The sequence below is a fragment of the Delphinapterus leucas genome, chromosome 3 (genome assembly GCF_059928025.1).
Source record: "Delphinapterus leucas isolate spDelLeu-1000000601 "Yukka" chromosome 3, BTC_Dleu_Yukka2, whole genome shotgun sequence".
NCBI lineage: Eukaryota > Metazoa > Chordata > Mammalia > Artiodactyla > Monodontidae > Delphinapterus > Delphinapterus leucas.
Genome location: NC_143131.1, coordinates 143310124 through 143335963, shown reverse-complemented (window position 1 = coordinate 143335963; position 25840 = coordinate 143310124). Strand labels below are relative to the sequence as shown.

At 46.3% G+C, this 25840-nt stretch overlaps 1 protein-coding gene across 6 annotated transcripts in view; it reads right to left on the bottom strand.

The window, feature by feature from the left end:
• Positions 1 to 25840, bottom strand: part of WWC1 (WW and C2 domain containing 1) — a 169469-nt gene that overhangs the window by 59290 nt on the left and 84339 nt on the right. For all 6 annotated transcript variants that reach the window (XR_004023980.2, XM_089909644.1, XM_022595150.3 and 3 more), the window contains exons 3-8: positions 22790 to 22993; positions 12549 to 12625; positions 10942 to 11021; positions 4895 to 5024; positions 3382 to 3528; positions 2096 to 2169 (exon numbers count right to left, since the gene is read on the bottom strand). Coding sequence is in view for 5 of the 6 variants with exons in the window: in XM_089909644.1 (XP_089765770.1) it covers positions 2096 to 2169; positions 3382 to 3528; positions 4895 to 5024; positions 10942 to 11021; positions 12549 to 12625; positions 22790 to 22993 (712 nt within the window). In the remaining variant the exon portion in view is untranslated. The remainder of the gene's footprint in view (positions 1 to 2095; positions 2170 to 3381; positions 3529 to 4894; positions 5025 to 10941; positions 11022 to 12548; positions 12626 to 22789; positions 22994 to 25840) is intronic.

Below are 25840 nucleotides of genomic sequence, written 5' to 3'. Positions count from 1 at the left end.
GGGCTTAGCTGTGCTGCGGCATGTGGGATCCTCCTGGACCAGGGATCGAACCCGCGTCCCCTGCATTGGCAGGCGGACTCCCAACCACTGCACCGCCAGGGACGTCACAGTTCAATCTGATCTGCAAACGATGTGACCAAACTCAAAACACTGTTCGGGACAAGATCTCCATGCTGTGTAGTGAAAATTCCATACAGAGAAACACATCTACATGTGCTCATTCCCCAGCCAAGTGTCTCAGCAGGGATTCTCAGAGTTAATTAATTTAAATTCCATATTCACATATACAGCAATCCATCAAAACTGGCTTTGGGATAACTCTGTAGCTGCTGTTATCCATCCAGCTGCTTCAAGGATAGAGTGGTATGGCCAGGTCTGGCAGGGGCTCCACTACACATGGGACATTGAAGGGGTAATTGATGCTTTCTTGGATGTACTTTCTGGTGGCGTTTTCCTTATGCCAGTGATCCCTAAACTTTTAGCCATACATCCTTAGGAGAATCTGATGAAATCTGCTATACTCACTGCCAAGAAACACACATGTGACAAAACTTGGCATACAATGATCAGACCTTGCGTTATATAGCCACTTGCCCTCCCTGCTTCAAGACCTGCAGCCTCTGCTTTCCCATTCAGCAGGCTGCTCTATTCTGTATACTTGACACATTTTTGACCGGAGATGTATTACGGCCACAGGCATTAGTTTCTGCAAAAATCCCACGGTCAATAATGTGCTCAACTACCTTTGGGTGAAGGCGGAGGCACAAAGCTGGATAAAGGACGAGCCAGGAAGCTCTGTGATGAGAAGTTTAATGGCTCAACCCCAAAGGGAAGATTTCAGTCCTTTCATTTCTCCATAACAGATCATCTAAGATAGGCATTCCAGCAAACTGGAACAGATCCAGGGTTCAGAGTGGTCGCCTTCAGAGGGGACAAGAAGTGGTTGTCCAAACGTAGAAATCGTGCTGTTTTGCTGGACCTCTAGGGGGAGCTGAAATAGTGCACAGGATGTGTTTCTTCCCACCTGAACTGTATCCAATTTCTCCTTCTTTTGTTAACAATATTCCAAATTTTCTTTGGGAAATCAGTCCTCCCGTACTTTCAAGTCACTTGGTTCCCACAAAGCTGACCTCAGTCCCCTTCCCAGAGTCGTGCATGTGACCCATGCTTGGACCTTCATAGAATTCTTATTCCTCCCACCCTGCAATAATGATTGGTTCTCCCAGAAAATCCAGTGAGTTTCAAACCCAAAGTTTGTTAAAACAGCTGTGAAAGGTAGGTCCCCTGGGGTTTCTAACCTGGTAGTATGTAAGCCTAGAATTGCTGGGGGTCATCTTTCTGCTTTGACAGGAAAGTCTGTCCACACAAAGGCAAGCAGGGCTAAGAAAAGGAGAGTGTTTGAGTCTATGTAACATCATTTGAGTCCCTGGATCCAGCTGTGCCTGAAGCTAGTTACTGCAGCACTCTGGAGTTCAATAACCAAAAAATTTCCTTTTTTGCATCTTCTAGTGAATAGTTTCTATCAGATTCCTGTCCACATTGTGTGGACCGTTACAGAGGCTCTAAAAACGTCAGCTTTGATTACTATTTTAATTTTATTTGTGGCAGTGGAACCCAGCTGCTTAGGATTCTGTGAAGCCACAGAACATCTGAAGTCCCTGGTGTCTACACAGTTTAAAAACACAGCTTGTTCCCAGTTGGGCAGGAGACACTGAAGTGGGTAGTATCCGTAGTCTTTTTAGCCTGTTGCTAAAACCCCAGCTGTGCTCCTTCACACCAAACTACTTGTACGATTGTTGGTAAACCTTGATTTTAGAGGTTGATTTTCAGGCGGGCAAGTGGAAAGATTACGAGGCTTTGAGGTTTAAAGTATGGTTCAAAGCATAGTTCCATTCTTCATCTAGCTAAGTGTCCCTGGTTGAGTCATTTCCTGAGTTTCAGAGAGGATTAAAGTATGAAGATGATAATACCTTCACAATCTTTGTGAGGATTAAACATGATGAGATGTGTAAAAAGCAGGCACAGGGCAGACACTCTACAATGGTAGTTATCATTGTTGGGGCCATCCTACCCCCAGACCCCAGCCTCTAGTTACCTTCTCTTAGCCTCTTCATATCGAAGGCGCAATCTCACCTTCTCCGCCAACTGATTGTTGCTGCTGGTGCCGAACTGGAGGAAAGAACGAGTCGGGAATTATATGGCTATTGTGGCCAGTGCTGAGCTGGGTTTCAGGAGCTCATGAGAGACTTGACAGCTTGTGTGGGAAGTAGCTAAAAATAGTCCCCAATTACTGAGCTGGCTGTGTGAATTGCAGGGAAGCTAGTTAGGGGAAAAACACTTTCTTTCCTTAAGGCAGGGAAAGAGCCCCAAACTCAGACATTTAACACTTCCAGAAGAGAAGCCGAGGGCCCAGAATATCGTCTTGCAGCCCCAAATGGCTTGGAGCCCATTCAGGCACCAGAAGCATGGAGGACAGCTGGTCAGGAGGAAACACGGACAGCAAATACACAAGATGGCCATACTGGGCGTGCTGCGGAGGGGGCCCACCAGACACTCAGGGAGCCTGCAGTCAGGAGTGCAACACTGAGTGAGTGAGAGGAAGGTCCCAGAACCTGGAAGAAGGCACACAGTTCCTTCACAAATACTTCGGCCCACAGGTGGCTTGTAGCTGGACACATGGGTGGTGTGGGGAAGGAGAGCGCAGCCCCGTTTGCCATGCCACGCTCTGTCAGGCGTGGCAAGAAGCTACAAGGCTCACCCCATCAGACGTTAACACAGCTTCTCCTCACAAGTGGGAACGCGACTATAGAGACCAGACAGAATAGCATTTAGCCATGGAGGCTGGTTCATTCAATGTCACCTGCTCTAGGAAAACAAAAGCTCTTCAAAGTTATGGATTGCCGTGGGTCAGTCCTGCTCTAAGTGTTATCAGGAGCAACGTCTGGGACAGCACTTGCACTATTCATTACTCGGACTGGGCTGAGCTTTTGAACTGGGAGGCAAGCAGCTGTCTGAAAGCTGTATGCATTGTTTTGGGGTGAACAGGAGGGAAATATCCTGTTTCCCAGCTGGTGAAAGAACAACAGAATGGCGCTGCAAATTAGCACGAAGGAAACCAGAGAAAGACGCCTGGTCCTTCAGACATACTTTCTGTGCAGCATCTAGAGATGCATTCACGTGGCCAGGGAGTCAGTGCTGGCTTTTTCTCCACATCATCATCTCATGTCATCCAGGGGCCAGGAGGTCTGCAAGAGAACGGAGCTCCAGAAGGCTGAGTTAGCAGCCAGGCCCATAGACATTCACCAGCCAGCTCCTCAGGTGAGTAACAAGAAGGGTACTCTGTCCCTTGGGGGCCCGCAGCAGCACGCGCCGTCTACTCACACTTCCTGAGATGTCCGTCTGGGAGCTCACATCCAGGTACTGTTTCGGCAGCGGGAAACCTGAACTCTCCAGAGAACTGCTGCTGGACCACAGGTCAGAGTGAGACCCTCTGTCGGTGTGGAAGCCGTCCTTCAGCATGGCGAGGCTCTGGAACGGAGGGCAGGGTTGGCGACGCACCCTCCTGGGAGGGAGCTCTGGGCCTGTCACTCTCTATGAATCTACTAGGAACCCATGCTCCCCCTAGACATCCCACGTAGCCTGTAAAGAGCTACTAGTGAGTAGGTGCCAAGCACTGGGCCAGGCCCTTTACATGGGGTCAACCAGTGTGGACACTGGCCCTGGAGACACACGGACTGAGCTGGAACCCCTGCTCTGCTACTTCCTAGCTGTGTGGTCTGAGCTTGTTGATGAAGCTCTCTGTGCCTCAGTTTCCTCTCCTGCAAAATGGGAATAATCACGGGTCCTATCTCACAGGGCTATCATATTGATTAAACGAGATGACCAGTGTAAAGCACTAGTTCAGTCAATACTCAATAACTGTCAGCTCTACCATGATCTGATTTAATCCTAACCACGGTCCTGCGAGGAGTAACCTATGATTATCCCCCATTTTATCCACGAGGGAGTTGTTACAGGGAGAAGCTGGCAACTGACAGAACCAGGATTTGGTTTTGGTCTATCCGGCTTGGTACTCTTGACTGCTAAACACGATCGGAACATGCCTCACTGTCTGCTAATGTCTTGTCACTGGGCTGCAGTCCTGGGCAGGAGCTATGAAATTATTCTGTTTCTCACAGAGTGCAAAGCTTCCTTCACCAACTCATTTACAGTGTCTCTGAGCTTGACTGCTCATCTGCCGATGGGAATGAAAACAGAGTATCTCAGAGGTCAAGGAGGCAGTTCCTTTGAGGGTAGGTCGGATGTACAGGGGTTAAGAGAATGGGCTTCTGAGTCAGTTGTCCATGGGTTTGAATCTTGGCTCTACCACTTACTCTCTGATCTGTGCAGTCTTTTGCTGTATGATGGAGATAACCTAGCACTGATGTAAGGGATAAGTGAGGCACAGTGCTTGGCACTGCTGCCTGAGAGATATTAAATCGTATCTGTCATCCTTTGTCACTTCCCAGCACAGAGATGGAACAGGAAATGAAATGCTTATAAAGATGCTACATTTTGATGTCGAGGTAATGTTGAAACCACCTCCCTCCGTTTGGTTCTGTGCAAAATAAGCCAGATGGCTAAAGCTAGTGGCAAGGAGGTGGCCTTTAGACTAGACCAGAGGGCTCCTGTTCCAGCTCTGCCATTGACACTAGCTGTGTGACCTTAGGCAAGTCACTTCATGCTTCTGAACCTCCATTTCCTCCTCTATAAAAATGAGACTAAAAGCCCAAGAGAACTAGTGAGGAGAACTCACAGATCTTGCAGCATGTGGCAACAGCCCACGTGAGTCCTGGCATAGGAAGGTGCTCAGGAGACACTGGGATGGGGCCCACATCACTGGGAACTCTCGTACCTTAATGAGATCTTGCTTTTCCTTTTCTCCACAGGTGATGGCCTTTTTGATGGCTTTCGTTTCTCTCAGGACAGCCTGCGCTTCGTCCAGTTTGTAGCTGCCCTGAGCATCAGACATTTTCTTATCGATTCTAGGAGACAGTCAACAGGAAAGGTCAGACAGACAGAGACAGGGCGAGGGATGGGGTTTCCCCAGAAGAAAAGCATAGACCATAGTGCTTCAGTCCTGGAAGAAGTCTCCTCTCTTCCCTGCATACCCGTCTTCCCCAGGTCCTGCCTATTGGATAAGGCACAGAAGGTCCCTGTCAAACTGCAAATGTGCCATAGTGTGGGGCTGCAGAAGCAACACCATTCTTGAAGTCAACTCTTACAGGAAGCCTTCCCTGATTACATCCTTGAGTCCTCCAAGGCTGGGCTAGGTGTCCTCATAACACGTTGTGCATAGCTGTGACACTGCCCTCAGTATGTTGTGCTATAATTAATAATTTATGTGGTAATGTCCTAGACTTGATCCGACAGGCTTGAATATGTTTGTGTAGTTTTAGTATCTGGCATGGAACAGTCCTTTTCTTCCCCCTTAACGTTATTTTGTTTTATTTTACTTTATTTATTGAATGAAAGATTCTTTAAATTCTATAGTACCTGATAATTTTCAAAAGTTTCACCCACATGATTTCATATAATCCCATAATAACCCTTTTATCTCCCTACCTCTATACTGCCCCTTCCCCCTCCCCTCTCCCCACTGGTAACCACTAGTTTGTTCTCTATACCTGTGAGTCCGCTTCTTTTAGTTTTATTCACTAGTTTGTTGTATTTTTTAGATTCCACATATAAGTGATATCACACAGTATTTGTCTTTCTCTGTCTGACTTATTTCACTTAGGATAATGCCGTCCAAGTCCATCCACGTTGCTGCAAATGGCAAAATTCCATTCTTTTTCATGGCTGAGTAGTATTCCATTGTATACAGTATATATACCACATGTTCTTTATCCATTCATCTGTTGACAGACACTTAGGTTGCTTCCACACCTCAACAATTGTAAGTAATGCTGCTATGAACGTTGGGGCACATGTATCTTTTTGAATTAGTGTTTTTTGGATATATACCCAGGGGTGGAATTCCTGAGTCATATGGTAGTTCTGTTTTTAGTTTTCTGAGAAATCTCCATACTGTTTTCTACAGTGGCTGCACCAATTTACATTCCTACCGACAGTGTAGGAGGGGTTCCCTTTTCTCCACATCCTCACCAACATTTGTTATTTGTGTTCTTTTTGATGGTAGCCATTCTGACAGGTGTGAAGTAATAGCTCATTGTGGTCTTTGATTTGCATTTCCCGATGATTTGCAACGTTGAACATCTTTTCATGTCCTTTAATCTGGCTCTCTCAACCTCAGGATTCTTGGGGCTAGACTCTTCTTTGTTGTCGGGCTGTCCTGCGCGTTGTAGGCTGTTCGGTAGCACCCCTGGTGTCTGCCCAGTAGATGCTGGCAGCATCCTGACCTTGAGTTGTGACAACCGAAAATGTCTCCATCCTTTACCTCATGTCTCTTGGGGGACAGGAGCAAAGTCATCCCTGGTGAGAACCACAGGGATGACTTTGCTCCTCTCGTTAATGGCCACAGGGAAGGAAAGGTTAGAAGGATGCAGAACTCCCAGCCCTACCACTTAGTAGTGTGACCTTGGGCATGGCCCTCACGCACATGGAGCCTCAGTTTCCTCCTCTGAGAAAACCTGGATAATGTCATCTTGCCTGGCCCATGTTCACGGAGCTGTGAGGAAATGTCAAATGGGATAAGGATGGAACATCAGATGGGGAACTAGGGAGTACCAGGCAAATGTGAGGAGTTAGAATACTTCCATCCTTGGGAGCTTCCCAGCTGATCCAGGCCCTACACACAGGTTCCTTCTGATGGGGGACGATGGGAGTAAAAAAGCGAAGGGTAACGGTGTCGTTTTCTGAAGGTCAGACAAATCAGAGGTGGTGGGGAGCCCAGCCCTCTGGGGAAGGAGGGCTGTGCTGTGGGAAAGGTTCTGAAGGGCAGAGAGAAAATTTAACTGCTTCACACTTTCATCAAAGGCTAGGGCCGAGGTTTCAGTTCCCGGGGAAGAAAAGGAAGTTTTACAGTCTACGGGAACACCACAAACCCATTATTTCAGGATGAGAAACCACTCATAGGCATTCCTTTCTGGTTTCCTGCTAGAGGCCAAAGTGTCCTGGGCTAAAAATAACCTGACTGGGGAATCACAGGTTGCCATCCTGGCCTCATTGTCGGGGCCTGTGAGCAGGGGAGTGGGTTGGTAGCGGGTGGGGGGAAGATGCGGTCTCAGCTCGGCCCTCCCCCTTCCGTTATTTCAGCCTCCTCCATGCTGGGAAGACAAAGCCCCAGTTATGTCTTCCCACTAAAAATAGCCTGTCTGTTCCTTTCGAGGACTTGGGCCTGGGCAAGCCTGCCCGGTCGGCTAAGACTGGTCTCAGATTTAGTTTGAAAAATTAGTCTACAGGGAGCTTTTTCCCAGCAGAGCCGAGTGTCTGGGACCGGAGGTGGCCCTGCCCCAAATGGGAAAGCCGTGCAGGGGAGACGCGGTTTGCTTGAACAGGGCTGGGGGCTCTGGGGAAGGGTTTGTGCCCGGCTGTCCTCTGCCAACTGGGGGAGGGTGGCTTTGAATCCTCAGGAAGGGACAGATGTGGTCTGTCTGCCGGGCCTCAGGCTCCTCAGGCACCTTCTACCTGATGGCTCTCGGCGGCCTTAGCAACCCAGCCTCTGGAATTTGGCTCCAGAGAGTAGCTGGGAGAAGGAACACTCTTAGGACTGGGGAGCGGGGGAGGAGAACAAAGGGTTACCATTATGCACCCAGTGAATGAATCTTTTTTTTTTTTTTTTTTAAGGGAAAGAAAAGTTGCGTGGTTGGTGGTAAGGAGAGGGTGTGTTTTAGGATTTCCAAATTACACAGCTGTCCTTTCTCACAGCACTTGAGAGATTCACACACCCGGCAGCCACAGGGCAGCCACAGAGACGCAAGGCGAAGGCTCTGACGGAGGCCGACTCCTCTTGGACTTGTCCAGACAACCCTCACCTGGGCAGGGTGGCCCTGGGGACATGCAGAAATATGCTGTCCTGCCCTCCTCCTCCCACGGGGCTGGTGGGCCTAGACTTCCCTGTTGATGAGGGCTCAGGGCAGCTGACAGGGCCAAATCCCAAGCTTTGGGCTTGATTTTTCTTTTCAGGCTCCTCTACAAGGTATGCTTCAATCCTCAGCCACCTTTTTGCTTTTTAAAACTGGGTTTGCTGACCATGAAGTGAACAAAGGGATGAGTCTCAGCTTCCCCCAGGTTCTGAAAAGAGAGGAGGCCACGAAGTGACTGGGCCATCCCCCACTAGACACTGAAAAGGGTCCCAGGCGAGAGGGTAAGGGGCCTGATGTTTTCTGGGTCTGGGGAGGGGGTTATCTGGGATGATACCAGGAAGGGAGGTATTAACACACGAGCTTCAAAATCCAAGAGTCCCGGGTTCCAAACCAAGCTCTGACGCTCACAAGCTAGGGGGTCTCGCGGGTCTATTTTCAGCCCCATCAGTGAGGCAGAATAAAAACTGCTCTTAAAGGGAGTAGAGACGAGGAGACTGGTACACAAGCACATACCCAGCGCGGGCTCGAGCCCAGGGAGGACGCAGAGTTCATCTGAGTTCCTTCCTAAGCGCAGGCAGGCAAGTAGCTAGAGGTCACCACCCTCTTCCGCTCACTGGGCTCTCCCTATGTGCCAGGCAGAGTCACGCGCTCCATGTGGATTTTCCAATTCAATGTTTACAATAACTTATTTTTCAGATAAAGAAACAGGAGCTCAAGGGGGTTAAGCCACTTTTCCACGTTCCCAGGGAACTGAGATTTGAACCTAGGCCATCTGTCCCTTGCGGCGACATCCCTAACCCTCTCTGCCAAGGTGCCCATTAAAGCAGAATGGTTTCACTTCTTCCACAGTGAACACGGGGCCGGCTTCCGGCCAGGAGTGTGGGTAGCCAGAGCAGCGATGCAGTCTTATCTGGGCCCCATATCAAACGGGCGGGCGAGGGAAGGGGAAAGAAAGGAGGCTTGTCTTCGGGGTTTCAGCGTCAGCTTACCAAGCAACAAGAATTTTCAATGCTGCTGCAGGGTGACAAAGTGGTAAAACAGGTTTGTGGTGGCTCGGAGGATAATGGGAAGTGTTTTAATCAAAGCTCCAGAGGATCCCAGAGTGGGGAGTGGGGAGGCGGGAGAGGAAAGGGAAGGGCACCTGCGCTGAGAGTAGCCCTTAAACTATGTGCTCAGAAGCTGCTCCACTAAGGAATTTTCTGAAGTCACAGTACTGCCCTCAACTGTCCTTGGCACCACTGATGATTACGAAGAAGCATAAAGCACGGCCCCTTGTCCTAATGAGACTAGGACCCGGTTTGAGAGACGGGATTGGTATATGTATATACACCTACCGAAATAACATATATCTATGTAAACACAAATATATAAACACAAAGCCATAATATAGGACACAAAAAGGTACTCTACACAATCTATAATCCAAAGCCATACTTCTTTCTACCCTGTGTTCTGGGATAGTTGTGATAACTCACCCGGGTGGGGGAGGGGTGGGGTGGGGTTTGGGGAGTGGGGAGATGTGAATAAGAACCAACCGGCCCCTCGACTGGTGGTCACAGTTTGCTCGATTAATTGGACTTGGAGACAGACACCCAAAGGCTCGGGGCTGTGGCCACAGAGTGCTGAAGAGTGGACTTAGGTCCAGGGAATGAGGTAAAGGTACGGTCAGGGCTTCCCTGGTGGCGCAGTGGTTGAGAGTCCGCCTGCCGATGCAGGGGACACGGGTTCGTGCCCCGGTCTGGGGAGATCCCACATGCCGCGGAGCGGCTGGGCCCGTGAGCCATGGCCGCTGAGCCTGCGCGTCCGGAGCCTGTGCTCCGCAACGGGAGAGGCCACAACAGTGAGAGGCCCGCGTACAGCAAAAAAAAAAAAAAAAGGTACAGTCAGGGAGAGTGAAACAGCAAGTGTCTACAGAAGCTGCTGTCTGTACAGAGGTGGCCTCTCTGGGAATCCAAGTGGACGTCCCTTAGAACAGAGAAACCTACTGGCTGTACTCCTTGGAGCTTCCACGAGGGCTACCAGGCACCTCTGTAATGACCATCCCGTAAGCCCATCAGATGTACTGAACATGACTCAATGCACAAGTCTCAATGATCCCCCTGGTTAACAATGACAATAAGCTAACTCTTAGGGGCACTGACTGTGTGCCCCATTATCCCCATCTATACAATGGGGTCGGCTAAAAGAGCACTGCTTATAGAGTCGTGATGAGGTCACCCGTGCAGAAACACTGAAAGTCCTCCCTGGCACAGAGCATCTGCTCAACAAATCTTAGCTAGTATGATCATGAGAGTGACAATGAAGACATCTTCTCTAAGGAAACAACAGAGCTATATGTTGCTTGGCTGCAAGTCAGCTTCTAAAGGTGAAAATTACATTTGGTCAAAGTTCTGGAAACCCCTGCAGTCACCCATAAAGCACAGCATGCACGGCATGGTGCCCACTCTCCTAATAATTCGTTTGTTGTGGAAGAGATCCTTGTTCCTTCTGGGGAGCTCACTAGCTGAAGTCGTTGCTCACTTTTAGGGGCCATGGAAAGAGGCGGTTTTGTTTGTGTGCGTATCAGATTCTCCCGGATCTACTGGAGGGGATGAGGCTGCTGCACAGAAATGCCCAACGATGCTTGTTTCTATGACCGGCTGGCAGAACTCAACGGAATGGAATAGACTTTAACGGCTTCGGGAATTCAGAGGACGATGAGAACCAGGTGGTCTGAAATGATTCCCCTTTTCTCTTTCCAAACCTCAATGTTGGGTGACAGTAAATGCCAGTGGAATAGAACTGGAATCGAATGATTAGAGAGCCCCATTTCGAGGAGGATGGAGAGAGACTGAAGGGGAGGGGGACAGAGAGGACAGGAGGGGAGCACGGCTTGGGGGCAATCCCCATGCCCCACACTGCAGGGTGGACTTACTTCTTCAGTGTCTGAAAGCCACGCTCTTTGAACTGTAGCTCCTGTTGGAGGTGAGCCATCTCTCTCTTCAGCTTGTTAACCTGGATGGCAGAAGACCACACACGGGGCTGGGTCAGAGGTTGGTATCAATCCAGAGTCCCCCACTGCCCCTGCATAATGACTCGGGTCAACATCCCTCGGGCCCCCCTCGCTGATGTTGCCTGGGTGTCGGCAGCTGTGCATTCGGTTGGCATCCCAGTCCAGCTGTCCTGCAGGTCATTCCTAGCTGCCCTTGCGCCAGAGAAACAGGAAGCGGACAGGAGCTGGCTAACCTCTCTCACGCCACCTCACCTCTGTGAGCCGCCCCTTCCTATTCTGACAGATGAGGAGAACAGCAATTTCCTGGGTCGTGCATTACTTAAGGCAGGCACTGGATATGCTACTGCATGGAGGTAAGAGGCAACGTAGTAACTTTACAGGCAAGACACGGCCAGGGAGCCAGCTTCAGCCTGCAGGATTGCTTTGTTTGGCTTGCAGTGCTATTGAATTTTTAAAAATTAGTTGCCAATGATTAAATATTGAGATGTTTCATATACTTGGCCTAGATATACAGTTCTTTTCTAAAATTCCTGGAAGATCTGCCAATGCGGAGCCTACATTCCAGCATGGCCATAAGAGCGCAGGGCTGAAATTCCACTACTCCTTTAGACAGGGCCCACCCCCTAGGCTACACAGTCCCCACTACTCCCTACTGCCTCACTGCCAGCCCCCGCCCCCCTTTCATGTGTTCTTGCAGGCATCTGAATTTGTAGGACCTACGTGAAGGCGCGCTAAACCAGTGTTCACAACACTGACTTCACCTTGAGCAAAAGTCATTTAACTGCTGATCCTCAGTTTCCACATCAGTAAAGGGGGAATAAAAATATCTCTCCCCCTAAGGTAATCAGGAAGCAATCAAATACAGTGCTGCAGAATAAGCAGTGGTTAGCAAGACAGCATCTTTTTTTTTTTTTTTTTTTTTTAAGATCTTTTTTGATGTGGACCATTTTTAAAGTCTTCGTTGAATTTGTTACAACATTGCTTCTGTTTTAGGCTTTCGGTTTCTCGGCCGCTAGGCATGTGGGATCTTAGCTCCCCGCCTAGGGATCAAACCCCGGCCACCTGCATTGGAAGGCGATAGTCGTAACCACTGGGCCGCCAGGGAAGTCCCAGCAAAATAGCTCCTTACACTAAAAACTTTAAAGTAAGCCTTGAGTCCCTGTGACCCTGGGCAAGTTACTTAGTCCCCCCCCCCCCCCCGCCCCAAGCCACTGTCGGCTCATCTTCAAAATGCAGATGGTGGCAGTGGCTACTCCGTGGGGCTGTCTCAAGGGCACGAGGTAGAGCTCGTGCAGCATTTAGGGCTACTCCTGGTATAGAGTGAGTGCTTGAGAAAGGGTGGCCGCTATTACCATTACTATTACAGAAACGACGGCTACTACTGCTACTACTGTCATTATTTAGAATCTTGTTAGTCAGCACTGGCTGCCACCGCCTGGTTGAAGCATCTCCTCTGGTCTTGCGGGTGGGCTAGTAGCCTAAGGCTGCCTCAGTGACCCCCATCAATAGTATAAGCCAAGAGGACCTACCCGGGATTTTGCTGTGGCAATTTCAGCCTTCAGGATCTCAGGGTCATACTTAGAGCTGGATGACGAACCGGAGACCACTGCAAGGAAAAAGAAAAGAAAAAAAAATCTTCTATAGAAGAAACACATTTTGGTCAAGTTGGCTTATTTGGCCATCTAGGTAAACCCAGAAAGGAATGACTATTAGTGAGCAACCTGAATGTCCAACAAAGGGGAATTTGTCAAATAAATACGGTACACATAGAAAACGGGGACTCTACAACTTAAGTGATTTAAAACGATGGTGCTGAAGGATACTGAACATTTGGGAAATGTCCAAAACTTACTGTTATATAAAAACAATAATTTACAAAAAACCAGAAAGAAGGAATAAGTTAAATTTGTAAAATATACACAGTTAACAAATACACACACACACACACATCTGGAAAAAGACCAGAGAGAAATATAGCAAAAAGATAACACCGCTATCTAGAGAGATTTGAATGATGAATAACATTCATTTTCGTCTTTGTATTTTTCTGTCTTTGCTACCTTTTCTAACACAAACATACAATTTTTAATCAGAAGGAATTACTAAAAATATTTATTGCACTTTACAATATTAATGTACATTTGAAAAGGAAAATAAATTACCTGTAACGCTATCACCCTAATACAATTACCTTCTCTCCAAGTTACCATCCAATGTTTATCTACAGTTCTATCATGTACAGTCATACCTCAGAGATACTATGGGTTTGATTCCAGACCACCGTAATAAAGCGATTATCGCAATAAAGTGATTATTGCAATGAAGCGAGTCACACGAATTTTTTTGTTTTCCAGTGCCTAAAAGATCTATGTTTACACTATACTGCAGTCTATTAAGTGTGCAATAGCCTTATGCCTTAAAAAAGTACATACCTTAATTTAAAAATACTTTATTGCTAAAGAATGCTAACCATCATCTGACAACGCCAGGTTGCCACAAACCTTCAGTTTGTAAAAACCACAATCTGTGAAGTGTCGATGAGGTATGCCTTTAGCCGTAATCTTACTGCGTTTTAAAAGTAGTATTTCTTTGTGTCTTGATAAAGGATTTTAAGGCTTACAAAAATGGACACAACAGAGTGATCCATTTAAAGTAAGGAAAATGAGACAAGGGACAATGAAAGTGAGGAAGCCAGTGGCATGAGATTAGGGCTCACTGCATACCATGAGGTCCCACTTTCTGACTGGCGGCCACAGACCTGGCTCTGAGCTTTCTACCTGCTGATGTGAAGAGGAGAATCGGCTCCATGGAAGAGTCACTGTGTCTTTAAGGTAAACACAGCCCCACTGTGCAGGAAAGGGACAGTCATTCTTGGGAGACAGGCCGGAGAAGCGTTTCTCCCAAGTCCTTAATCCCATAGTCTGAGCAATTTCATCACCTCCCCTTTCCACTTAACATCACCTGCTGGGACCTGGATTTTTCTGAGGCTACAGAGGCTTATTTGGAGATTGCTAGCAATTTTCAGTGTCTGGAGGTAGAAGGGACAGTCATGAAGGGGACGCTGCTCTGCTCTTTGGTTTTGGTTAGAATACCTGAGTGGACCTTTTGATTATGCATAAGGAAAGTTAAAGTTAAAATGGAACACTGGGAAGTTTGGGAAACAAAACTGCCCTGCATAGTAACTGACAAGTCATTCTGCACCATGGGTAGCATTACGTCTCTGCTGAGTTTGCAATGATGGTGGTAATGAAGAGAATGAGGATGAGGATGGAAGCCAGGCTTTACCAGAAGAGATGAGTGGCCGGAACACCTGAACAGGGAGGACCTCGCGGACCTCGTCGTGAGCATGGAACAGGGACTCCAGACACGTGTTTTGTTTCCAATTTGAAGCTTTCATTTTCTGCACTCTGGTCTTTACTGGACTTGGGGATCTCAGGGGAGGGACCTAGCTGGATCCATAGCTGGAGACACTGACTTAAGCAAATTCCCCAGATAGGCGCTTTTGGAAAAATTTTAAGGTAATTAACAATCGTTACCCACCGATTGGCAGTGCAAACATGGTAAAAAGACAAGAAGAGTCATCAGTGAGGAAATAAGATGGGGATACAGCTAAAAAGGGGGGTGCCCGTTCCGTGAGCACCCCGTCCTGCTAATAACCACCCTGCTCATCGGTGCTGCTGGATGGGCGGTCTACACTAGGGGGAAGTGCTGAGGGGAGTTGCTAGCAGACTGGGAGAGCCTGTGAAGCATGGCAAGTCCTGACCCTAAGAAGGAGAGGGTCGCCGTGGGGATCAGCGCTGCCAGGGCTGATTGTGGAAAGTGAGTGTGTTCCATGGGCACATTTAGAAACCTTCCAGGGAAGGGAACCCAAAAAAGAACAGACTCTGCCAACTGGGCCACCAGGGGCTGGAATTATTACCCTTTGGAGAATCACTGTGAAATGCACTGTTTATACCCAAAGCTGCTCAAGTAGGATGTGGCCTGTTATTTTATTTTTTTTGCGGTACGCGGGCCTCTCACTGTTGTGGCCTCTCCCGTTGCGGAGCACAGGCTCCGGACGCGCAGGCTCAGCGGCCATGGCTCACGGGCCCAGCCGCTCTGCTGCATGTGGGATCTTCCCGGACCGGGGCACGAACCCGTGTCCCCTGCATTGGCAGGCGGACTCTCAACCACTGCGCCACCAGGGAAGCCCATGGCCTGTTATTTTTTAAATAAACTTTTTGTTGAAGTGAAAAATACATGCGAGAATGGAAAAGTACACAAATCATGTGCGCAGCTTGATAAATTTTCACAAAAGAAACACACTCAAGTGACCAGCACCCCAATCAAGAAACAGGTCATCAGCTTCCTTTCTGTGTCCATGTCCCCTCACTAACCCACAACAAAATAATTTTTAATTCAAACAGGTGTGCCTTCAAGGTGACACCTTTTTATAGGCTTAATTTTTAGTTTTTATTCAAGTTATATATGAACAGTTTAACAGTATATATAAAATACTATATATTTTATACACCCAAGATTTGCTATAAAAAAAAGAGCATTCCCCAATCCGCTTATCTCACTCATGAAAAAGGAACTGTTTCAACAGGTTCAGCCAGTTTCTTGGGTGCCCACCCGTGTGAGTCTGATAACACGCATGTTTCACTGTTTCTTGATTTTTTTCAGTCTTAGGCATGATTTATTCACTTCTCTCTCTGGAGGATGGAGTGTTGGCTTCACTCCCTTTCTCGGCCCCTACCCCACACAGGACACCCCTCCCAGCTTCTCATCAGATAACTCTGGCGAGAGCAACCTTCAGTGTTTGCATTACTTTTACACTGCAAACACTATTCAGGGCCGAGGCATATAGCCAACTTTGCCTACTTTTTCTTTCCAGCACATTTTTTGGGTTTTTGTTCCTAGAGTTAATAATTATCATTTTTATGCGTGCCTACTTTCCACAAATTTAACACTGATTCAACTTCACACTTGGCCAGTTATCTAAATCTCCTCTCACAGAGCTCCTCTCTTGGGCTCTGTCTCGCAAGGCATGTGCCAGCTTCAGTGCACTCTCTCTGCACAGCTGGCATCCTGAGACCCCCCTCCTTGCCTCCTTCTCTCCTCCTCCCTAAATACCATGTTTCCCCCTCTGTGACTACCCCCTCATTTTGGCAGAATATCACTTCCAGGAGCTTCCTGAGAAAGGACCCATGAAGGAAATAAACTTTTGGAAAACTTGCATGTCTAAAAAGATCGTTATTCTAGCCGGCCCTCGATTAAAGGTAGTCTTGCTGGATATAGACTTCTCGGTCGGAAATGAATTTCCTTAAAAGTGTGAATGCATCACTCCATTGTCTTTTAGGTTTCTAGTGTTACTGTTGAGAAGCCTGGAGCTATTCTGAGTCCTGATCATTTTTGTGTGACCTGGTTTTCCTCTCTGAAAGCTTTTAGGATCTTGAATCGTTCCCAGTGTTTGAAGTTGCACAATGATATGTCTTTGGTGTGAGTTAACTTTTATCCATTGTGTTGGGTGCTCACTGAGCCCTTTCAATCTAAAAACTCTCCTCTATCAGTTCTGGGAAATTTTTCTGCATTATGTCACTGATGCTTCTTCCCCTCTGTTTCTTCTGCTCTATCTGGAGCTTTTATTACTCAGATAGAGTTCTTGGCCTGATGGTCTTTTTTTCCATCTCATTTTATTTTTGTTCTGCTTTTTAGAAAACTTTCTGTTTTACCTTCCAGGCTTCCTGTGGATTTTTCATTTCTACTCTCATAGTTTAATTTCCTAAGGCTCTTCTGTGTTCTCTGAAGACTCCTTTTTTTTTTTTCTTAATAAAATGTAGCATTCTGTTTTAGTTTCATGGTTGTGTAGCTTCTCTCGATGTTTTCTTCTCCACGCATATTCCCTGTTTCCTACAAGGGCTCCCTATCACCATGTGTTTGTTTTAATCTCTATTGTTCATGTTAGAGGCTTTCCATGGATGTCTGGAATCTCAGCCGTCTGCTCACACTTAAGACTGGGGGCCCAAAAAGCTAGCTGGAGTGGAGCTTGTTGATGATGGGTTACATGATTGACTGTGGGTTGTTTGGGATGTGATTTGGCTGGACTGTTTCATCTAGGAATCCTCACTGTCAGTGTCTTTACATCTTTTCTCTTCACATCTCTTTTCTCTGAAGAGAAGAGACTCCGATTCCCCACACTCTTCTACTGTCTAGCCTGCAGGGTAATAGCCTGGCACCCTTCTGGGAGTCAAGTGGTACAGGCGGGCTGGGGTCTCAATCCTCAAGTCCATGTTCACTTAATCACCATGTTTTCAGTATGGTGCACCTCAAAAAAAGAAACCTCCAATTTTTCCCCACGTTGGGGATGAGCAGTGGCCTGGTGGCACTGATCTGGGAAGGAGATCTGGTGGTCTGTGTCTCAGGAACAACTCTCCTCCAATCTTCTTTCAGGCCCTCCTCACTTCACTTCCACGCTGAGACAGCCACTCCCTCCAATTCCCGAGGCTTTTGCACGTGCTCCAGGTAGACTAAGAGGCCTGTTTCTTCCCTCACTATCAACCCATTTTCTCTTTTCTCCACTCTATCAGACAGGCTGCCACCTGACCTTCTGCTTTCCAGCCTCCATATTTTACTGCTGTTCTTTTCTCTCCAAGTCTCCCTGTCCTTGTACATGTATGCCATAAAAATCTCTTATCTGATATTTTCTTAGTTTTAGGAATGAGTGAAAGCACGTAGGTGGTTCAACTGGCATTTTTAGCTGCAAGGCTCCCAGTGATTGATTTTTTCAAATGGGAAACCAAGGCCCGGAGGAGGAAGGAGCACGGTGAGGTCCCAAAGAACCCAGCTCTCCCAAGTTCTCATCTTTCAGAGGATGGAGGGACCCCAGTATAGCCCCCAAACCTTAGAATTTGACTGGCTGACTTGGATTAAATGAAGAGAACTGGTTTTGAGGTCAGATACTCCTGGGTATAAAAGCTATTCCTGCCACTTTTTACCAGTGTGACCTTGGGGAAGATACTTTCCCTCTCTGGGCCTCAGTTTTATTTGTAAAATGGGAACAACAATACCTTGCAAGATTGTGTGTGCGTGTGTGTGTGTGTGTGTGTGTGTATCAAGGTTACTTTAAACATAAGTAGAGTGCCGGCATATTGCCCTCCAGAAATTTAATAGGTGTACATTAAATGTGAGTTCTCTTCTCCTTCCCCACGGAGCTAGAGATTGCGCCAGAGATGACAACAAAGCCTCCATCCCCAGGGCAGGGCCCCACCTGCAGCCAAAGCCCTACAGCAGCCAAGGCAAGGTGGCAAAACTCTCACAAGCCCCAGCAGGTCATTTGAGTTAGAGGGAGGCATGTTACCTCACCGGTCTATCAACATGCTGGAGAGCTTGATTTGGAAGGCAAACCTGGCTTATAAAATCCAAAGAAAGTCATGAGGAGCCTTGGGTCATGCCTATTTCACTGGGATGCTTGGACTGGGCCATCCCTCACTGGTTTGCATCTTAGAACTAGTGATCCGAGATGACTCCTTCTTTAACATTCAAAATGATGGTGTCTTGGGACTTCCCTGGCGGTCCAGTGGTTAAGACTCCGAGCTTCCAATGTAGGAGGCACAGGTTCGATCCCCGGTCGGGGAACTAAGATCCCACATGGCGCGTGGCGAGGCCAAAAAAAAAAAAAAAAGAAAAAGAAAAACCAAAATGATGGTGTTTTTGAACCTGATGGAGCATTTAGTAGCGTCCGAAGTCATATGATAGGACTGTATCAATTCCTACCACGAATCATGTATTTATTCTTATTGGTTCCAGGGATCAGTTAAAAATCTTTGTCGTTTCAAATGCCAATGAATTAATAATATCAAATAAATATTGTTATTATTTATTGCGAGCTTAACAATGTGACAACTACTATTCCAAATACTTTGTATTTAACTAAATTAAGCCCCATAACACCTCAATGTGATACTATTATTATGTCAATTTTATAGATGAAGAATTTGAGGCAGAGAGAAGCTGCATCACTTGTGCAAAGTTACACGGCTAGCTAGGAAGTTACATATCCTGGATTTGAACCCCAGCAGTCCAGCTCCAGAGTCGACATTCTCAAAATGTATTTCCTGTCAAGAGAATATTTATTGAGCCATTAATATGTTCTAAGGAAATTGCGCTAAGTGGTTTATCTAGACCAGTGGTTTTCGGCCGGGGGCAATTTTGCCCCCCTAGGGCAGTGTCTGGAGACGTTTTTGGTGATCACAACTCTGGGTGGAGAATGTTACAGGCATCTAGTGGGTAGAGAGACCAGGAATGCTGTTAAACATCCCACAACACCCAGGACAGCCCCCACTAGGAATGCTTCATTCCTGTCACTTGACTCTTTTTTCCCCACCTTACCTTTATACTTTGGAAACTTTCTATCTACAGGAAATGTCAAAGCATAATGTAATGAACACTGATGGATCCTTCACCTAGATCCACCAACGTTGAACATTTCCCCACATATGTTCTGTCTATCCCTCCCTCCACTCCAGTTCTTTCTCTCAGTAGGATGCCTGGTTCATAGCAAGTCCTCAAAGAATGATTACTGGAAAATGGTGGCAAAAGACGAAAACCTATCCCATATTCAAAACCATCAATGTATCATCGATCTGCTCATTTAAGGCTGACACCATAATTTTTTCATTTTTCCCCCCTGGACTTTTTTGGAATTAAGCTGCAGACATGATGCCACACATGTGTCTTAAAAACAGGACACTCTCGGGACTTCCCTGATGGTCCAGTGGTAAAGGATCCGCCTTCCAATGCAGGGGACGTGGGTTTGATCCCTGGTCAGGGAACCAAGATCCCACCTGCCACAGGGCAACTAAGCCTGCATGCCACAACTACTGGGCTCACGGGCCTCAACTAGAGAGCCTGTGTGCCACAAACTACAGAGCCCACACACCCTGAAGCCCACGCACCACAACTAGAGAGAGAAAAAACCCGTGTGCCACAACTAGAGAGAAGCCCACGCACCGCAATGAAGACCCGACGTGGCCAAGAAAAAAATACAGAAAATAAATAAATTAAATAAATGAATAAATAACAGAACATTCTCCTACATAGCTACCACATCGTTATGATAACTAAGAAAATTCTCAAATTGCCTGAGAATATCTTTTATGGCAGCTTTCCCCTCCACCCAGGGTCTAGTCAAGGTACAAACACTTTACTGGGTTTATGCTGCCTTAGGCTTTTTTTTTTTTGCGGTACGCGGTCCTCTCACTGTTGTGGCCTCTCCCGTTGCGGAGCACAGGCTCCGGACGCGCAGGCTCAGCGGCCATGGCTCACGGGCCTAGCCGCTCTGCTGCATGTGGGATCCTCCCGGACCGGGGCACGAACCCGTGTCCCCTGCATCGGCAGGTGACTCCCAACCACTGCGCCACCAGGGAAGCCCTCCTCTACCTCTTTGAATCTGAGTTTCACGAGCAATATTAATATCTCCCTCCAGGGCTCTGGTAAGAATAATGCTATACACTGAATTGTGTTCCCCCCAAATTCATATGTCAAAGCCCTAATGCCTAATGTGATGGTATTTGGAGAAGGGGCGTTTGGGAGGTAATTAGGGTTAGATGATGTCATGAGGGTAGGGCCCTCATGATGGGATTAGTGACCTTATAAGAAGAGACACCAGCAGCTTGCTGTTTCTCTTTCTCTCTCTGTGCCCCATGAAGACACAGTGAGAAGTCAGGAAGAGGGGTCTCACCAGAACCCATCCATACTGACATCCTGACCTCAGACTTCCAGCCTCCAGAACTGTGGGAAAATAAATGTGTGTGTTGAAGCCACCCACTCTGTGGTATTTTGTTATGGCAGCCCCCAGCTGACTAAGATAGATTAAGTGCTAAAACCCTCATGATGATCTCTAGGACATTATTTGACCTAGAAATAGCTAATGAGTGTAATCCAGTTCTTTTCTATAATCTGAGATAGTTTTTTTTTTCTTGAATTGCCAAGGAAAAGAGCGGGGCTGGGATAGTGAATAAACCACTCACAGTCCTCCTCCCAGACCAAACTTCTCAAAGACAGGGGTAGTGTTCGAGGACCCAGCCAAGCCACGGACACCCTGACACTGTGGCCTAATGCTGGCCCTTTGGCCCACAATGCAGGTGTTTTGGGACAGACGGAACTTATATGTTTGCAACTTATCGCCTCTTGCCAGCTGTAAGACCCTGGGCATGTTATTGGTCTTCTCTAAGCTGCAGATTCCTTATCTGTTACAGGAGGATATTAACTGTGCTTGCCCATAGAACTGTTATGAGAATTAACTGAAATAACATATTCAGACTGCAGGCTAGCATGTAGTAAGCACTCATTAAACATAGGAAAGTATTAGTTATTAAAAAGAGTGGTAGGGACTTCCCTGGTGGTCCAGTGGTGAAGAACCCGCCTTCCAATGCAGGGGACGTGGGTTCAATCCCTGGTCAGGGAACAAAGATCCCACATGCCGCAGGGCAATTAAGCCCGTGCGCCACAACTACTGAGCTCACACGCCTCAACTAGAGAGCCCGCGTGCCGCAAACTACAGAGCCCTTGCGTTCTGGAGCCCGCGCGCCACAACTAGAGAGAGAAAACCCGCACACCACTGCTAGAGAGAAGCCCGTGCACCACGATGAAAGATTCCGCATGCCTCAACAAAGATCCCACATGCTGACGCAGCCAAAAAAATAAAAAATAAGATAAAATAAATATTATTTTAAAAATCTTAAATTTCTAAAAAGTTAAAAAAAAAAAGTGGTAAATTACCCAAAAAAAACCCTCAACACATCAGAAAAGGTCAATGGGCTCCTTGAAAGCTACTGATCTGGCATCTCCCTATGTTGGGAATGAGGACTGGGGACCCTGGCATGCCTCTTCTCCTCCTGCAGAAACCAGGGAGACAGGAAATCTCCTCCACTCGGAAATACCAACAGCAGCGTATAAGCAGATGTACTGTGATATGTGTTATGAACAAAATAAACAGAGAGCCATTACAGAAGCTAATGCTGGGGAAGGGAGTCTGTGGATGGGGATGTCAGAAGCAAACCTCTCAGAGGACATGACCTGAAGGAAGAGACTGGAAGCGTGAGAAGGAGCCAGCTGTGCAAACAGACCAATAGAAAAGCTTCCTAGGCAGGGGAGCAGCAATTACAAAAGCCCCAAGGTGGAAAGGTGCGGGGCAGGCAAGGGGAGCATGATGTACGTACTCAGCACATCTGGAGCCTAGTGAATGAAAGCCTGCGATGAAGTGGGAGTGGCCAGCAGGGGCCTGATCACGTGTGACTGTGTGGGCTATGGAAAGAGCAATGGGACAAAATACACATAACATAAAACTTACCACTTTAACCATTTTAAAATATACAGCTCAGGGGCATTAAAGACATTCGTACTGTTGTGCAGCCATCACCACCATCCATCTCCAGAACTTTTTCATCTTCCCAAACTGAAACTATCCATTAACCAAGAACTCCCCACTGCCCCCAGCCACTGAAGGGCTTTCAATAAGAAGAAAGGTAGTAAGTCTGGCATTTTGAGATGACAAATGAATGAACGGAAATGGAATGAATATGGTAGATGAATCACTGCAATGCACAAGTAGGAGCCGGAAAACAGTAGAGAGGGTGGTGGTTTGGACAAGGAGTGGAGATGAAAGAAAATAGGTAGATCTGAGAAACACCGAGAGGCAACAGAGGCAAGACTCAGAGAGGCAAGACTGGCCATTCCCTCCTCCCTGTAGTTGTGTCTGTGGGTGTCCTGGGGCGGGGGAGGTACTCACAGCTGACCTGGGAGCCCAGCTTGTGCTCCCAGACGGCATGCAGCTGTTGATACTCCTGCTGCGCGAGCTCCAAGCGCTGCTGCTTCACCTGGTAGATCTCCTTTTGTGCACTCAGGGCCTCCTGGGCCACCACCAGGTAATCCTTCAGCATGTGCTCCTGCTCCCGCCGCCATTGTACCCGGGGATCCTCAATCTGAGTGGTTTCTGGAACAGACCCCAGAGACCGTAGGTTAGCACCTCACAAATGTCTGTTGAGTTGGTGGCCTGTAGAATCTACTACCAGAAAACAAAAAGCATAATAAGTAGAAAATCACAATAAATGTGAATGGGTTAAACTTACCTATTAAACAACAGAGACTCTTCCTTTGGATTAAGCAAACAAACACACACACACACACACAAACCAGGATCAGTTTACAAACCTGAAGTCAGTCTGTCTGGGAAGAGCCAGAGGAAGGGCCAGATATGAATTCCAATCTAGACAGAGAGGCTCAACAACATTATAGACGCTTAAGGTCATTCGTTTTGGCAAAGAGTAAAGGAAAGTAAAATAACTGATATTTCAGAGGATATGAAGAAATACTGTGTTGGAAATGTAAATTAGAACAGCCTTACTAGAAGGTTATCTGACCATGAAAATCAAGAGCCTTAAAACGTTAATACCCTTTGTCCAATAATTTCTCCTGTAGTAATTTATTATAAAAAGCAATAAATTCAGGCAAAAATGCATTTGTACAAAACCATAATAATCATCAAGCACTTATTTAATGTTTACTCTATGCCAAGCACTATTCTAATTACTTTATATCTATTTACTCCTCCAATCCTTACATTAACCCTATAGGGAAGATTCTTTTATTACCCCCATTAAACAAAAGAGAAAACTGAGACATAAAGAGGTTAAGTGACTTGCTCAAGGTCACACAGGAAATAACTGCTCAAATAAGTATGCTATATTTACATAATACACTAAAACAGCCATTAAAAATAATGTCTTCGAAAAAAAATTTTAAAAAACGAGAAAGGTGCTTATGATATAAAAGTGAGTAGAAGTACTGGGTGCAAAACTGCATAAATAATTTTGTATTTATCAAAATACATATATACATTCTCAAAAAGATTAGGAGGAAACTTAACAAATTATCAACAGCAGATATGTCTTGATGGTAGGATGCCTTTTCTTCATTCTTTTTTTATTTTTTAAAATTATGTGTACAATAAATATGTATAGTGATAACTTGGGAAAAAGTCAGGAGACAAAAAAATTTTTTAAAAAGGGTAGCTGGCGGCTGAGCAGATGTCAAAGAGGTCAAAACCAAGTCCAAGAATCAATGCCCATTGACTGTCAACTCCTCAGTCATTTCCCAGTTGGTGGGTGGGGTAAGGGGCGACTAACACACCGGAAGTTGTATAATCACAGCCATATGGTGAATCCAGCCTGTAGATAGGTTTTGCTTAGCCCAAAGAACTTTATTAATTTTGAACTGATTACTGGTATGTAAAAACAAGGAGATTTATACATTAAAATCCCGATGTCTGGTTTTTCTTGATCATTCAGAAGATCTGGCCACTGTGGGTCCACAATTTATCTGCTTCATTCATTTACGTCATGTGTGTGGCTCCCGAGGGCTTTGAGTTTGTACCTCCTTTTGCAGTCCCTTTAGCTCTCAATCCTCCTGAATAGGCCCCAATGAGTATTTCCAATGAAAGAAAGAAGAGACGGGAAGAATAATCCAAGAGATAGCAGGGCCACGTTCTCATGCCTGCCAATAATCACTGTGTTACAACGGGCAGGCTGCTTGACCTCTCTGAGTCTACTTTTCTAATTATAAAAGAGGATAATGGGCCCTGCCTCACTGCTTCCCAGGAAGCTGTAGTGTACTTACACCCAGGTAAAGTAAACAAATGATGGTGAGAGTAAAGCCAAAACTATTCAATTCTTCAAGCTCTCCTCCTCCCTTTTTCTGGGAAAGAAAACAAGGTGTGAAGATGGCCGGCAGGGGCCAAAAAATTGCTTCCCACAAAGAAAGCTTTGCAACTCTTCAACCAAGTAAGATGGAGGAACACTTGCAAGAGAAGAAAAAAAGCGGGAGGAGAGAATTTACAAAGCTGGGCTGAAAGACTGTGGGGTCCCATTTCCCATCAGCAGATGTGGCTTCCCTCAGGGTTAGGGACTCCTAGGTTCCCCTCAGGGGTCCCGCACTTCTGGCTGACACGGGCCACAGAAAAGAAAAGAAACATGGCCAGGGTGAAGATGTTTTTTAAAGTTTGTCATATTTTTAAAAATTTACATTTTGGGGAAAAATATAAAAAAAGAAAAATCTCACAATTCCACCATTGCAAATTCGTAAAGTAAGAAATGAGAGTTTAAATCTCTCCAATCCTACATCCTAGAGGTAACTGCCGTTAGGAGTCTCACACACTAAAGATATTGCCCTATGATTATATACAAACCTGTTTATACATACATATCTACACACACAAATTTATTTTTAATGTAAAGTGGCCCATGTCATGTATATTGGTCTGCAATTTGCTTTCATCTCCAAATGACATATCATGTTCATTTTCCCTTGTAGGTACATAAAGATTTACCTCAATTTTTAATTTATCCTTTTTTTTTCATTTGTACCACTGTTTTTACTTATTCATTTTTATTTTTTTACTTACCTCAATCATTTAAATGGTTGCATAGTATTCCATGGTATGGTGCTAAGATTTATTTATGATAGGGCTTTAGTGGTCTCCCAGACCACTACCAGGAAACATCCGGATTGTTTTCAGTTCTTTTACTACCACAACCAATGCTGTAGTGAGGATTCTTAAAACATACTTCTATGAACGTGTGCTATTATTAACTCTGTAGTGTAAAAAGAGGAATTCCTTAAAAGAGGAACTACTGGGTCAGTGGGTATACACATCTTAAATTTTAACAGACACTACCAAATTATCGTCCCAAAGGTTGTACCAATTTTTATCCTCACAGACAGCCTTATGAGACTGCCTTTCTCCCCAGACTCTCAGTAAAATTGCTTTAAAAAAAAAAAAAAA